Source organism: Populus euphratica, unplaced genomic scaffold (assembly GCF_000495115.2).
Source record: "Populus euphratica unplaced genomic scaffold, PopEup_1.0 scaffold22.1, whole genome shotgun sequence".
In the NCBI taxonomy this organism is placed as follows: domain Eukaryota; kingdom Viridiplantae; phylum Streptophyta; class Magnoliopsida; order Malpighiales; family Salicaceae; genus Populus; species Populus euphratica.
The window spans coordinates 281971-299024 of record NW_011499863.1 but is presented as its reverse complement, the minus strand read 5'-3'; the positions used below and the strand labels follow the sequence as shown (position 1 = coordinate 299024).

Sequence of the window (17054 nt, the reverse complement as noted above, 5' to 3'; positions counted from 1 at the left end):
CTCTATTGACAAACTCGCTGCTCGCTCATTAATGCTCATCTTGACTTGCCCTATGAGATGAGTCATTTCTGTTAGTCACAGTGAACCTACATTACCAGCAGGGTTCCCCCTTTGGAACATGCTGAACCTAAAACACGGCATAGTTCTTGAACAACAAGACCAGGAGGACTTGCAGACCTTGGCATTGTCCTAGAAAGATACAATCAAACGAAAAAAAAAAATTTATATAAAAAATATATATATTATTTTAAAAAATAATCTCTATCATTGTTCCAAACACCCTCTAAATTCGTGGTGGTCCCTCAAGTGTTGAGTAAATTAATTTCCTATAATTTATCTATGGGCATATATATCAAACCTAATACATTCAATTTATGATCCCTTCATCCACTTGCATGTCCACGTGTGGTAACATGAGGCACACATCTGATGAAAATGTTTTGTATGGAGGATCAACTTAATCTGTGACTAAAAATTAAAGCACGAGGGTTTTCATGCAAAAAATTCACCATGTTTTTCCAGCAAAGTGATGAATTTTCAATTACCCCGCCAGAATAAAAACAAAAATTCAAAGCAAGGATCATTTGTCTTAAGAAGCGGGAAATCTATTTCGAGTTTATAAATATAATATGTTACATAATTCAATCATAAAAAATAGAAAGATAAGAAACACAAGATGCAATCCAATCTTTTACTCTTATTACACGAATTGACAATGTGCAGAAGGGAACAAGGCACATTAGGGAAAGATTCGACATCCTTGAAACTAGTGCAATAAGCTAATAACTTGTTATTACTATTACTGCTCATTCCTGGCTCCCCAGGTAACATTAGTAGTTTTGGTTGATTGTTGAAATGAGAACATAATTCCTGAAAGGTTTAGCTTATGGTTCAGTATTAAACCTTGAACACAGCATAACCATAAAATAACAGGAGCAAAAGACATGCATATCCTGGCTTATTAACAGAAATACTATAAAGCAACATCACCACCCAGTCCCAACAATAGCAGAGTCAATTCGGGTAATCCATCGGGAAAAAGATACATCTAATGCTCGGGATGTGCAGGAGTATAAGATACCAACAGATATACAGCGCTATATACATGTAGGCAGCAATGCGAAGTCCTTTCTTCCTGGCCTTCATCCGCATTAAAAACTGAAAAGCCACGTCCAATCTCCCCTCGACAAAATATTCCAGCCATTGGGAACTCGGGAAAATTGTCCAAAAACGGTGAGCTATCAACATTGCAGCGTTCGAAAAATGATTCACCACGGCCACAACAAGAGAAAACAAAACCTCCAACAAGCTCCTTATTACAAACATTGTCACAAACACCCCGTGCTTGAAGGCAGTTTCTAGAACTCCAATCTAGATTCAGGTTTCTGAAATTCTTGGAGACATTACTGCATGAAGATAATGCAGCACTTGGATCTGAATGGTAAAATTGGAAATAGTCGCCGGTTCTGATGCCAGCTCCGTCAACAAAAAGGTACTCTTGATCTCCCCTGTTGACAAAAAACTATCTCGGTGAGGCGAGTGTGAGCTTAAACCAAGCAAAGAAAACAATTACTACACCCAAATTTATTGCTATGATACTAATATTGTTGGTTCTAGCACCTGTGCACACAGCACTAAAGTTGTAAATTCGATTTTCATCAGTTGTTTAGACTACAGATTCAGAAACGCTTAATAGTATAACATTGTGATCATTCTTAAGGAATACAGAGTAAAAGGGAAAAGAAGAAAATAATGTGAGAATCTCTTTACATATGATGAGGCGAGTTGATGAAGATAACAAACTTTTCATGTTTCATAAATTCTTCCAAGAGCATTGTTGCCGTAGGGAAATTTCTTTTATATTCTTGGCATAATAATGTTTATTATATTATTTCATTAACGGTTAAGATTTTTAAGAATTAAGGAGTTAAGAAGAGTTCAAGATGTAGTTTGGTAAATCAAGCATAATTTTTAATCTGATCATTGAATCGAGTTGAAATTTTAACAGAAAAATCTGAAGGCCTTGTTTCCTCGTAGTTTAAAATTTCATGCTAATTGAACATTGGAAAGTCATTCAAATAAGGCTCAAAAGTTATTGTGTGAGATTGTCTTTATTTACCTTACTGTATTTGGATTTTGTTTTCTGCCTAGCTTAGAACTTTTAATTTAATTAGTATTTTATTATTTAGAAATCCTAATACTAAATAAATTCTATTAATTATGTGAGTTCTAATTAGATATCATTTCCTATAAAGAATTTTAATTTTAATTTGGAATTTTTTTTATATAAAAAATTTTAAGACAAATATAAATAGAGATACCACGTTTATTTTGAGGTTGAAGACTATTATTCAGACTTTTAATAAAACACTCTAGAGTTTTTTTCTACTCTATAACTTAGGTCTATAACCTTAGGACTTGAGAACCCTAACTTTTATACACGTTATACGCCACGTCAATTGATTTAAGAGCAGGTTGGCTTTTTTAATGGACGAAGATGGTAGCAACCCACTACACGATGTAGGAGTGGAAGCCTTCTGGGGCGTTATATGGACTCAGAAGCAAAAACTAGATCGCTGGGAACAGAGGTTTGATTGTTTAGAGCAAACCATAGCAGATCTAGCTTGGCTTATGGGCAACGCAAATAGGGATTAAAAAGAGGAGAGAGCTTACCTAGAGACTTGCCTCGAGGCAGGCCAAACCCTAGACCTATTCTTGAATTTGTTGAGATTGCATTCTATGATGGGAGATTTTCAAAGAAAAAAATTCTTGAGTAGTTGATAGAGTTGGAAGAAGCTAACTTTTATTTCAAAAAGATTCCTTATCATAAAAAAGTAGGACTTGTCATACACAAACTTTATTATGGTGTTAGAAAATGGTGGTTTGAATTACGGGACTTTAGAACTTGTATTAGTATACTTTTAATCTCATCTTAGCAAGATTTGAGAAAATTATTAATTTTGGAGTTTATACAAGATGATTATAAAGAGATTTTATGTTGGATAGATAAGCACACAAATTATTATTATTTGCCTTGTGTTCAAACTTTTCAAAAGACAAGGAGAAAAAACATGGAGGATTTTGGAGAGAGCAAAACTTAAAAGTTATCTAATTTTGTTGAAGATAACGTGATCAGTGATCAAAGAGAGTGCTAACAAACAATTTCAGTCTTTTAACCTTAAGTTAGAGAAGTCAGTGGTAAACAATAATCTTTCAGTCATGAATAAAGATCTAGCAAACAAGAACATGGAGGTTATGGTAATTTCTAACAATTTTTCTATAGATATTATGGAAATATTATTTTGTTTCTTTACATATAATGGTTAAAGTATCAGAGGTCATAAATGATGATGAACTCAAGTTTAAAGAGAATGTGGGAAGGAAATACAAGTGGTTATAGGAATGGAAAGTATAACATTAAATATGGAATTTTTTTTAGCAGACACACACCATATATTAAATTTTGAAGTTCAAGGGTCAAGGAGATGCTACTTTGTGAATATGTTAAATACAATGCTATATTTGAAATATTTGTTCCTTTGGAGTGGAAGAGTTCAATTCTTGAAAAATAACTCATGAGCTAGAGAGGACTGACGTGGGGAAATTTCTTCCATATTCTTGGCATAATAATTTTTATTGCATTATTTCATTAATGGTTAAGGTTTTTACATTTTGAAAAGTTTAAGAAGAGTTCAACATGTAGTTTGGTAAATCAAGCATAACTTTTAATCTGACCGTTGGAGTAAGTAGAAATTTTGACAGAAAATTTTGAATATCTTGTTTTTTATTAAGTTAAAATTTCATTATGATTGAAGATTGAGAAGACATTCAAATAAGATTCGTAAGTTACTGTGTAGAATTGTCTTTATTTACCTTACTGTATTTAGAACTTTTTCCTACCTAACTTAGAACTTTTAATTTAATTAGTATTTTACTATTTAGCAATTCTAATGCTAAATAGATTCTATTAATTAAGTGAGTTTTAATTAGGAATCCTTTCTATAAAGGATTTTTAAACTAACATGTATAGAGATACCTAGTTTATTTTGAGATTGAAGATTCTTATTTAGACTTTTAATAAAAACACTAGAGAGTTTTCTCCAAATGTTTTCACAGCTTAGGTCTCTAACCTTAAAGCTTGAGAACCCTAGCTTTTATCCACGCTATACACAGCATCAATGGTTAATGTCTGTAAAAAAATACAAGGCACGTAAAGATTATGAAAGTTAAACATCTCACCCCATAACTCCATGGAAAACCAGGAATGTCATCACTCTTGACTTCTCTAACCCTATAAAGCAATGTCTTTGTTCAGTAACCCCAATGTACAGATCAGGGCGCCCAACTTGGTTCACCAACTGTCACATATTCATAAGTTACAGAGAGCACAAATAAAATAAAAGAAGTGATTATATACATTCAATCAAACATAATATTAATAGAAGATTAATAACATTGAAACAGCACTCAACAACCAATGTAGTATTTTGTCTCTTTTAGAGCATAAAAGGTATGATACTTTCTTTAAAACAATACCATAAACTTCAATGCAACATTAAAAACTAACAACAACATTATAACTAAAAAGAACCCTACACTCATCTTTTGCAGACAAAAGTTAGATGAGAGAACAAGAGTTCTATTATGAACGTTTCAGATTATAAGCGTGTATGCAGCAAGAAATACTGCATAGCTTAACTTCTGACCTGCATTCAGAATAAAAGTTAATATCTTTTCCATTATGCTCTTCCAATCTGGGAAAAAAAAAAAAAACAATTCTTTAAAGTCTTTGTATAACCTTTTAGAGCTGTAGTTTTTTAAACCAGCATTGGAACACCTCAGAAAATTGGCTACTCAGAATAACGGCGAGGCAGTATATTTAAGCATCAAATTCCTCTTTTCTTTTTTCTCCCGGGAGCAAAATAAGCTTTTAAACTAGAAATTGCAAATGTCCCAACATATCAACGAGCCATCTCCATAACATATCATTTTAACATGTTTGAATTATGATCAAGATGCAGACACTTTAAAGCCCTGGAAAAGAACTAGTTGATGATAGATAAATTTGAAATGAAAGAAAACCAAGTGTGTTGTGTAGTATAGACTAACTGTGCATCATTTCATCTGATTGACATCACCAAAATCAAAAATAATTCCAGAGATTACGATTATGTGGAGTTTTAACAAGGTCTAAGCATCATAACTTACAAATTAATCTCATTTTCCTACCATATTAATTAACAAATATTGATCACCGTCAGTCAGAGATTGCATGATCAGAAGTTGTTAGAACAAAATAAAATTTTGCAAGCGATTATGCGAATGGTTCACGCAACTGTAAAGCCCATTACTCAACCCCACTTTATTTGAGCACCAAAGCAAAAGGAAAGAAAGAAAATACTGAGGCAGTAGAAGTTCATTGCCCTTAAGCATCAAAATATAGAAATGTATATTTCTAAGCATAGATCTTATAAAAATATCATGTATAGATGATGTAAACACTACAAACAACTAGCAATTAGGAAATCACCACAAGCCAAAAGAATGCTTTCCAAAAGGCCAGCATACCTCATTGTTGATGTCATCTAGAATCCTTTGACCATTTTGAATCTCCTGTTCCCCTTCTCTTCTGGCAGTAAGCCATGTAGTATGACCTGTCCCAGATACAATCTTTTTGACAGAAACTGCCTTGTACCTTGGACCTACTGCAGAAACACCAGATGATAACGCGGCATGGAATTGGATTTCCCCTGTGCCTGCTCAATAAGTGAAAGTAGCAGAGATATGAGATAATATGTCATATGATTAGATAATGAATAGGTAAGTACATACTGTACATTGTCTGTTCCATTTTAGTTGCTAAAGTTGAAGTAACAAAAACAGAGATGAATAATTAGATACCACAACGTTTGTCTCGATCCCGTGCAAATACAAGAGCAACTGCAGCAGAAAAATATTCACTGCTCTCATAGTCATTTCTTGACTCTACGCCATTACTGTACAAGAATTGGGCCCTCTCGTCACCGATAATGATAGTGTCACTTGACATGGCATGATCTGTAACAGAACATAATACCAACTTCAAGTAGCAACAAAGGAGATTGCTATGTGACAGTTTATCATGTCTAGCAATCCTTTCAAAATGTGGGACAAGAATTAAATGGCCAATTATTTTGTTAGCTAAATAGATATGAGTTTGCTTAGTCCACTTTCTAGTGATTAACCAAACAGATAAGATAAGCGACAAATTTTTATATTCTTAAATAACCTATTGCTGCAGGTAGAGCATGGCAGAAAAGGAATCAACTCTCATCAACCTCTTATGACTCTTTCACAAAACAAAATGAACAAATAATAGATGCAAAAATTTCTTCCTCTTAACACTTTCAGAAATGTATAAATATGAACCTTCAGATCAACTATGCCAATTAATTGCATAATTTGCATTAGCAGTCTTTGCCATGTCAGGGTCCCAAAAGAAAACATTTTCTGTGGAAAAGACAATCCTTGCTCTATTTTCCTATAAATAACGGGAAAAAAAGCAAGAATGCTTCCTTAGTTGAGAAAGCTCACCCAGCTTTTCCATGACAGGTTTTTGGTCAGCATCTTCATCCTATAGCAGGACCAAAGTCACATCTTAGAAAGAATCTCACTCAATAAAAGGATATGCGAGCATGTTGGAAAACATTAGCTTACTCCAAACATTATAATGCCAACTGGTGATGCACAACCAGAAATAGAAGTTGAATAATCTTTAATATCCATCACAAAGTTATCAACCATTGCCGCTCGAAATCCCTGATTTCACATCAACAAAAAACACACAAGAGCCTTTCCCAAATCAAGCTCAGAGCCACGGAACCATTCAACTTGACACAATAGAAAATGAAGAATCCTATAGAAAACATCATTTTTCCAAACTGAAGTTTAGTTACCTTTCTTGGTTGAAACAGTGGGATGGCATCAACTTTTAGTCCTGGTAAAAACCCCACAGTCAAAATTATACCACTGCATGGATTTGATTCTCCATCAACCCAATATTCTTCCAACATAACCTACACAAGTACATATTAATTAAAAAGAAGCCAGTTATGTATGCTTCCAACGTAACCTACACAAGTAAATATTTATTAAAAAGAAGCCAGTAATATAGTCTTTCATATTTCTTAAAAAGAACAAAAATAAAAATCCTTTACAGGGCCGACTTCTCTATGTTCATCAGTAACAGCATCTCTTCCCATGATTCCACTTGTACAAGACACAATAATTGGAGTTTGAAAACCAAGTTTTGTTGCTAACTGCAAAACAAACCATACCAAGTAAACGTTATTATGTTAACCAAAAACAAGAAAGCCAAAAAATGTCAGGAGGAAATTTAACGAATGATAAATTTTACAAAATTGAGTCTTTCACTCAAATCAACTCCACTGCCAATAACATTTGCAATGGCAAAATGCGGTCTAATTGGCTCTGAGAGAACCTTATTGACCACCTCTTCTAATGCAACCTGTTTGATCATCAAAAACACAAAAACCCAATTCAAGTTAGAGACTATACACTACACTAAAGATCTCTTCTTTATTTTTCAAGGTCCCAACAAGACTCTTCCAATGCAAATATCGATATCATTGAAAAACACCAAAAACCCAATTCAAGTCAAAGACTTACACTACACTAATAATCGTTTATTTATTTTTCAACGTCCCAACAAGACTCTTATAAATGTAAATATTGATATCATCGAAAAACAACTCCAATTCAAGATAGAGACAGAATTTGCACTGAAGATATAATCTTTATTGATTTTTTTGAAAACCCAACAAACCTTTTGGTCTGGATTGAGAGAAAAAGCAGAAGCAAACTTTGGTTTGTAGAGGATTTGATTGCAAATTTGGTTCCATGATTTACTAACACAAGCTGCTGATGCAAAGGATAAAGCTGGTAGTCTCTTTAGTATGTTTAGGATAAGGTCTTCGCTTATTGATGCAAAGCTTGTCATTGGCGTTTTGGGTTCTTTTGGTTTCTCCTCCATTGTTGTCAGAATTCTACGACTGTTGCTGAAAGCATGTAGTTTTTTTTTCTCTACAAACGACTTGTCATTTGAATCTGATTAAACGACAACTGTTTTTGAGTTTCTGCCAAGGAATCGTTTTGTGCGTTTCATTAAACATTGGCTGCATTTTATTATTTTTTAGTATTTATTTTAATCCATCAAAAATGATAATATTTTCAAATATATATATATATATAATAATTGAAATATTATTATTTTACCTATTTATTTATTTATTTCATCAAATTATGGTATTTTCAAACCTTTTTTCAATAATATTTAATATATTTGAAAGGATAATTATTTTTGTCTTTCAAAGTATTTTTTATATTAAAATACATTAAAATATTTTTTTTATTTTTTAAAAATTATTTTTAAAATCAGCATATCAAAACGTTTTAAAATAAAAAATATTTTTAAAAAATACAAGTTAACCAAATTTTAAATTTTTTTATTATGTTTTACAAAAAAAAATTATCACTTGTGTATTTAAAATAGTTATTAAACTTGATTTATTCCATGTAAGATTTAAATTATAAATTAACATGCTAATTTAATTTTTTAAATCAAAATAATATTATTTGAAAAAATAAATGATTAGTTTTAACCCTACTTAGTTTAGGTGTTAATCAGCCCACCAAATTGATTCAAGTTTCATGACAACAGGTTTTTACCACGTATAATAATTCCTTTTTTCCCCTATTTTTTCCAATCAAAGCAGGCAGACGAGATTTAAGAGTTTGTTAACATTGTGGAACGGCATGACTTGGTTGTATGAACTATGAAATTAGAGATGGAAATTGGCACTCATAGGTTAAGTTTTTTTATATTTATATTTTATTTATTATACAAAAAATTTCATTTTCGTATCATATCCATTACATTTTGAGTATTGATATAAATATCAATTATCTGATTATTATTTATTATTTAATATAAAATAAAATTATAATGTATATATATATATAACATATTGGATTGAAAAGATAAAAATGTTGTAATAAACATTTATATAATACAAATATATATTTCAAATTAGATTTGAGTCGGGATAAGATATTCATAAAAAAAATCTACCCTCTCAGTTCAGATTAAGTTGGGATTCATCGGGTTAGAATTAAATTGTCATCCAGCATGAACTAGAGGCTTTCCACTTCAATCTGTTCTTTTTTTTATCCTGAACAATCATGCAATCCTTAGTTTTGAGTGTATTTTGTTCACTGCGTGTGTAAGACACTAGAGTCTAATAAAGGAAGCAAGACTTTTAGGCAAAGGAGATCATATAAAAAAGTAGTGATCCTCTCCAATACAGTTCCATACATTATTATGCATACAAACATCAAAGCATCTACTGCTTTTTTTAAGGTTGACGAAACATAGATGACAAACTAAAAAGCTTCAACTGTAATTAGATTGACAACTACATACCTGTCCATCTCCTCTAATGCAGCAAAGTATCCTGCAAGTCCAAACTCTGGAAACACTTCATAGAAGAGAGAGCCAGCGATTCATTTACGGAAAATGGTAACATAACCAGCGATTCAGAAAACTGCGATTCTTTTCACTGTTACAGGATTTATTCATGCTTAATTCCTAATAGAGATTAATTCTCTACGGATGGTGGAAGATATGACATAACCAAATATATTGTGCTGTAAACATGGAGACAGCACCTACGGGAGTTTTCATCTTCGTATTCTTCATTCATCAAGCTTTTGGGGCCCCTTCCAATTTCTCCTCTGCAGAATAATCCTGCTACTGGAGCCCTAGGAAAGCTGTCGTAAAATGGATAGCTATCAACAAAAGGCTCCCCAGAGAATGACTCGCCACGACGATAGCAAGAGAAAATGAGACCACCAAGAACTTCTTTCTTGTCATCCTTGTCAGCAAACTTGCTCAAATGAAGATAATTTTTGCTTTTCAGTTCTGCCTTCAGGGCTAAAAGTTTGTTGAAGGCGTGATCACATGTTGATGAAGCAGTTTCAGAATCTGACTGGTAGAAAAGGAAGGAATCACCAGGCTGGATGCCAACACCATTGACATTAAAGTAACGGCCACCTCCTCTGTTTAAAGCCAAGAGAAAACACAGTCAATCTACATATTTGCTGCTATTGATGATCAAAGAAATCCTGAACATATATAAATATATATTCTGGACCAGATATATTTGTTACCAAATAAAACACATAATGTAAGACATAGTATAGATGGAAACTGATGACTTATCTTACCCTCTTACTTCGTAGAAATCCAAACATCTTCCTGGTGTCAAAATTCCGGAATCATTGGTGCTTATAGTTTCTTTTGTGACACCAATGTAGATATCAGCAGACTTATTTGTGTCCCTGAACTGCAACAGATTAATTTGGTTAATTAAGGAAGAAAATAAGTTTTAAAACAATATACTGATGAGACACTACTCTCCTTCAAAATCACAAGGAAATACTCCACTTTTAAATTAGATTTGTCGATAACAGCAATTTCTCAGTTATATGTCTTAAACTCAACAGCAAAACCAAGAAACTGTGAAGGGATAGTCAGATGGGGACTATGGGGCAAACTTCTAATCAGCCTTAATTAATACCAGTTTCAATTTAATAAACATGGAACTTCATCTACCTAGTTTGAATATCAAAAAATGGCAATTAAGCAAATGTAGTTGGGCATAGCATGGTGGTTCAGCTTAGTGTCTAGATGTGAATTAGTTCATTACAGAACTCTTAACATAGATCTTTCGCAAAACAATAGAAGAGGAAATCCTGTCATTTCTTCACTTTTCTAGAACAGTAAAAAAGACAGAAAAAAAAAACCTGTTGTTTGAGATCATTTAAAATCTCCCCAGCAGCCACAATGCCATTCTGTCCTTTCAGTTTTGCACTGATCCATGAACACTCTGAATCTTTCTGTAGAACAGAAGCTGCCTCTAGTGTGGGACCAAATGGCATTACACCTGTTGACATTGTGACGTGGAATTGAATTTCTCCTATACCTGCATACCCAAAAGCCCAGAAAAGACATCAAAACAGAATCGTGATCTTCAGCAAATACAGCAACTGCAGAAATGTAGACTGCTGTATCTAACATATTTTGGAAGGTTCAAAATTAAGATACCTGCTACATCATTTTTACTTTTAAAGTGCAGCACGTAGTGATTGGTAATTTTAGCATAATTTGCTTCAATTCATACAAATCATCAAGTACCTTCAGGCTTGTATCTATCCCTTGCAAATACAAGAGCAACAGCTTGAAAGTAGCAAGTATGAGCAAGATGATTTAGAGAATTATCCCCATTTCTGAAAATAAACTCAGCACTTGCATCGCCTACAATGACTGTTTCTTCTGGCATGGCACAATCTGCAAAGTTGAAATGTCATCAGCTACATTTGTAAGCTGTGCCACGGCAAGAAATGCAACAAAGGATTGAGCCAAGACACCTTCTACCTCAATTATGTATGTGGTAACAAGATACTTACCCATCTTTGAAACAATAGGTTTCATGTCAGTGGTTTTATCCTAGACAATCAACCATGTCACATGTTAGACACCAAAGAAAATTAATAGAATTTAATTAAAACATTATGCAAAGATGCCAACTTACTCCAAATATTATGATCCCAGTAGGGGCTGGACAATCTGATACAGCAGATGTGTAATGTAAAATATCCATCACAAATTTGTCAACCAAGGTATTGGATTCCTGATAATGGTGGAAAATATTGCAAGTCAACAACCCATTATGTGTACAAACAATGAAAAATAGCTTTCATACTTATTGATTTCAATGTCATAGAATTTTATGCTTCACTGAGTTTGATAGCCAGCATTCTCAATGCATTATTACTTAAGACCAGGCATACATCACTTCCCATTAAGAATAATACACCTTACCTGCATCGGTCGTAACAGTGGAATGGTGCCAATTTTGAGCCCAGGTAAAAATCCAACAAGCAAAACTAATCCTTGGTCAACTGTATCCGATTCTTGCGAATTAGGACCAGCAGTTGTTGTTTCCCATTTTTCCTGCATAAGATTTAGCATCACTACATCCAGATATTTTAATTAATTTACATAAGCATGCATATGAAATGATAGAAACACACAAACCTCATACAGTTCATCAACAATGCCATCAACACCAATGATTCCACTGGCAATATTAGTAATGATTGGGATGCTTGAACCTAGTTTTTTAATTATCTGCGCTATGGATCAAAAGTTTGTTCACATTGGAAGAGAGAAGAGGGAATCTAGAGTCAAATTAACCATATACAACCATATGAAAGATTCAGCAGAGAATTATTACCAGTCCATGAGTCAGTTCCAAGTTAAACTCCTTGCCGATGCAAGCAATAGCAAAGTGTGGGCGAATAGGCTCAGAGAGAACCTGTTCAATAACCTCTTCCACAGCATCCTTGCAATCATAACACAAAAACTGGTGAGCTCTATTGGTTTTCTTTGGTACAACAAAGGAAAACAATTTAACACAAAAGGAAATCTTCAAGATTTCTAAGCATTTTGTTTATTTTTATTTATTTTTAATTCACTTCCACTATTTTCTTCCTTTTTTTACTTGATAAAAACTTTGGTTAGTCATTACAGTTCAATTCCAGCCACGCATGCAAATGTGTTATCCACATAAATGCTGGCAAATTGGACAATCTCATTAAGAACAATAAAATTCTTCTTGTTTTTTTCAATTAGAAGTAGGAACAATACCAATCCCAGCTGCGCATTCATGAGGCACATCAGTGAATATGTCCTATGAACACATATGCTGACTGAAATCAGGCAATCACATCAACAATGATGAGTTCCTCCGATTTCTCCAACCAGAGGAACAATTAATACCAATTCCAGTTGAATATGCATGACATGCACCAGAAAACATGTTCTATGATCATATATGCTGACTGAAATTGTACAATCACATTAGCAATGATAGAGCTCCCCATACTTCTTCAATTGGAGGAACAATTAATATCAATTCCAGTTGTGCATGCATGACACGCAATGTCAAATATGTTCCGTATGCAAATATATGCTAACAACATGATTCCTCTTGTTTTCTCCTACCAAAAGGAACAATTTCAGTTGCGCGTGTCGTGCATGTTCATGCAAATATGTTATGTGAATATATAGTTTGACAACAGGATTCCTCTTGTTTTCTCCGCCTGAAAGGAACAATCTAGTTGTGCGTGTCATGCACGTGCGTGCAAATATATTCAGTGAGCATATATGCTGTCTAAAATTGGACAATTTGTCTGATCAAAAGAAAAAATACCAATTTTCATAACTGGATTTGAAAATATTTGAATGTATAACAACTTACATGGAGAGAAGGGTTGAGGGAGAGAGCAGAAACAAGCTTAGGCCTTTTGAGTATTTGACTGCATATTTTGTACCAGCGTTTGTTAACACAGGCAGCATATGCAAAGGCCAAAGCTGGTAACCTTGAGAGTATGTTTTGCATTATCTCTTCAGTCACAAGGGAGAACCCACACATCATTCTTCCTGATAGCTGCTTAGCCATTTGAGAAGTAATTCTATATGCGAAGCGCATGTACAGTTTTGCATGGAAAAGATAGGAGAGGTGCTGCCTATTTTATACTTGGTGAGAGAGTGCAGCAATTCATTTTGAAAAGGGAGTTATCTTTACCAGAATCTTGTTGCAATTAAGGCCATTTAAGGAGATTGTGATTCTTTTCCTTTATTGGTTTCTGGTTTTGGATTCTCTGAATTGAATGGGTTTTGGTGTTTTCTGTCAGAACCAGCTCCTCTTTTGCTTGTTTTATCTGATTTCATATCCCACTTCAGTATCCATATTTATTTGCTTTGTTTACTCATGTTTTTGTACATATCCTTCATAAGGTAAAAGGCATTAATATGGTGGAGGATGCCTTCATTTTCAATCCTAAAAATGAACCCATAATAAAAGCTACTTGTTCCTTGAGGTTTTCTTTTCATCTTTAGAAACCGGTTGCAATCAAGTTGCAAGAGCATTTGACATGAAAGTTTTTCGAATGATTTTGGTGTTGTTGACAATGAATTATGGTCCATCTATGCATAAAGAATTCCTCTGTTTTCAAATAGCTAGTTTTATAGACCTCCAATTAGTTGTTTCATGTCTTCAAACTAGCTTTCCTAAAGATCAACTACAGCCCCTCTTCCTCAAAGGTAGATTGGCAACTTTTCCTTCAACCACCCTTGGAGAAGTGATATTTATTTATTTATTTAGCATGAAACTCATTTTTTCCCCTAAGATATTAGCTAATTATTCTTTTTTTCATCACAACCACTTACTTCTCTCAATTCTGATCCAAACCTGTTAGAAATTAGGTAATATTGACCAATTCCAAGACCAAAATACAAGTAGAAAACACTTGAGAGTTCCTAGATGGAGGGGGAACATTGTCTAATTTTGAATTGATTTGAAACAAATTTATGGACACTTTTTTGTCCCTAACAAATGGATCCATTTTGGATGAACTTGAAATTCAGGAATAAAGTAAGGGGCAAAATTTTATGTATGTATCCCAATATCAATCATCATAGCTACAGACTCACTGCAATAGGATCCTAAATGTGCTTAGTTTATCAGAAATGATAAGAAATTTGTAAATCTGCTGGGCTCTTGCAAGTTCTAAAAGCATCAAGTTCTTGGTCTATGTACTGAAATTTTTTTCCTCAAATATCTGCAAGGAATTGCGGGATTATATATGTCAGGGTAGTAAAACTATACAGGTAAGGAAACGTACCAGAAATGAATTGATCGGTCTCAACAAGAAATAGAATTCTTTGACAATGGCACATGTACAAAAGAGAGAAGCTGCTCTTTGTTCCAGATACAGTTGTTCTCTAGACAAATTGAGCACATTGTCAGTATTTATCTGTATTAAATGCCTCACTTTTCAAGGTAGAATTCATCAACCTTCTCCTTTTCTATTCTTTTTGAATGATAGAGCAAGCAGTAGAGCGAGAAAGAACCCAGAGGCCATTAGAATTTGACCTTTAACCATGCCATATGCAGAGTCAAGGCCAGTTAACATGGTAAAAGTCTTGTCTTGTTCTACCTCTTTAATTCTAACATTTATTTCACTTGTTGTATGAGTGAATTGGGTTAATTCATCCCACATGCCTCCAAGAGTTCCATTGTATTGCCATATCCCTTTTTTAAGTTCATAAATATTTGCAAAATTATTTTTTCACCATATATTTCTTTATGGGCCTTCCACATCTCTTCAGCACTAGTTCGAAAATACATACCTTCGACTAGTCACGGTTCCACAGAGTAGATCAACAATGATCTGACAAGATTGTCTCCAGATGCAGGGTTATCAGGTGTTGGAGCTGGCTTCTTTCCAGCTACAAAACCCATCTTGGAACTGCTGTAGAACTTGCTGTTTTGGACCAGATCACATAATTCGTTCCAGAGGAAGTATTCAGATTGGGGTTGTTGTCTTCATGGGCGCTGATATTTGGATTAGAGGAAGGTTCCAAGGTTTTAGTCATCACAGACTTCTACGTTGGGACAACTTTTGAAAATATGGATGTTTATTGCTTTGATACCATGTTGTGAAATATGGACAATATAGAAAAGCGATGCATGTTCTCTCTCATTCAGACATGAATTTACAGTGGACACCTACAGCTACATCGTAGAAGGAAAGAAGATAAAGTTTTAACGGTAATCGAGAAGGTGGTAGGTAATAACTAGGAAGTCCCAAGCCGGCGGTGGTTAAATTTTTTTAATATAAAAAAACATGTTTAGGTGATGCTGAAATTATTATTTTTATTAAATCCAGATTATTAATTTGCCAATGCTAAAAAAATTTAATTAATTTAATAATATAATTAAAATAAATAATTTCATTAATAAAAATAACCACAACAATTGGCAATAATTAATTATAAAAATCAAGTTGCCAACATTATCATATTCGGGAGAAGAAAGAATTAAAGAAAAAAATATGTTAGAGATTTATTATTGCTCTGCCCCACCATCAAAACAAGATTACAAAAATAGTTTTAATGTCATTAAAAAAACTAAATGACAACATCGAAATAGGCATAAAATCAGAAAATAAATATTAATATAAAAAAATTTCAAAGTAAAAAAATTAAAAATTAAAAAAATAATGATTAAATATGATATAAAGAGAAAAATTAAAAAAATAAAATCATATAAAAAAAATTATTTTATAAATTATCTCAAATAAAATATATATTAATTAAATAAATATAGATCAAATATAAAAAAAATAAATTAAAAAAATACTTTGAAAATTTTAAAAATTAAACATGTAAATTGAAAAAAAAGAAAAAATAAATAAAGAGACACATCTAGGGATGGAGATGTCATTAAAATAATTTAAAAATCGCATATAAAGTCATTGTTTGGCTGTTAAATTTTTTTTTGAAACACTACTTAAATAGTACATACATAACCTGTGTTAACTATTTTTATTTTTATAATAATATATATTTTTTTAAATTATTAAATTTGCTTTTGATTAACTTGATTATAACAAAAAAAACATGTTAAAAATATAAAAAATTTCATAGACATCAATTAAAAAAAACTTTGCTTTTAAATGTAATTCAATTATTTTATTGAAATTTAAAAAATAAAAAAACCAAAAGTTCATGTATTAGAATTTAAATTTTTTTAATATTTTTTTAGTTATTTTATTGTTCTTAAAAGTTATTAAAAGACTAATTTGTCATCTGAATAATTTAATAATAATTAATAAATCTTATAAAAATAATTATATTACCTTTAATAGCTAAGCTAATAGTTTTTTTTTTGAGAATAACAAAATAATTATTGTATTATTACAATACCCAATGTTATGAGTTTGTTTGTATAGCGAAACTTTAATCCTTTTTATTTTTTTTATGGAGAGATTTCTTCAACAGCAGCCATACCTAGGTTGTTTTGCATTGCCCTTCAATTTGTTTATGTTATCCAAACTTACTAAATAATTAAATGATTGAACAAGTG

The 17054-nt window shown here is 32.6% G+C and overlaps 2 protein-coding genes across 3 annotated transcripts; both read right to left on the bottom strand.

The window, feature by feature from the left end:
* Positions 1-757: 757 nt before the first annotated feature.
* Positions 758-8056, bottom strand: LOC105125292 (F-box/LRR-repeat protein At5g63520-like). Of its 2 annotated transcripts, none has more exons than XM_011025678.1 (10): positions 7826-8056; positions 7397-7507; positions 7197-7298; positions 6936-7055; positions 6697-6798; positions 6574-6613; positions 5902-6057; positions 5569-5756; positions 4240-4358; positions 758-1508 (listed from the first exon to the last, which is right to left on the bottom strand). In XM_011025678.1, exons 1-10 carry the CDS (start codon positions 8030-8032, stop codon positions 1049-1051), a joined length of 1605 nt encoding a protein of 534 aa, XP_011023980.1. In that variant the 5' UTR covers positions 8033-8056; the 3' UTR covers positions 758-1048. The 2 variants fall into 2 exon arrangements, with proteins under 2 accessions (XP_011023980.1, XP_011023981.1); XM_011025679.1 differs by having other exon boundaries at positions 7206-7298.
* Positions 8057-9331: 1275 nt separating this feature from the next.
* Positions 9332-15729, bottom strand: LOC105125291 (F-box/LRR-repeat protein At5g63520-like). The gene is made up of 12 exons (XM_011025677.1): positions 15317-15729; positions 14809-14908; positions 13383-13528; positions 12357-12464; positions 12158-12250; positions 11942-12073; positions 11652-11750; positions 11527-11566; positions 11255-11407; positions 10864-11042; positions 10285-10403; positions 9332-10116 (listed from the first exon to the last, which is right to left on the bottom strand). Exons 2-12 carry the CDS (start codon positions 14861-14863, stop codon positions 9657-9659), a joined length of 1584 nt encoding a protein of 527 aa, XP_011023979.1. The 5' UTR covers positions 14864-14908; positions 15317-15729; the 3' UTR covers positions 9332-9656.
* Between the last annotated feature and the right edge of the window lie 1325 nt (positions 15730-17054).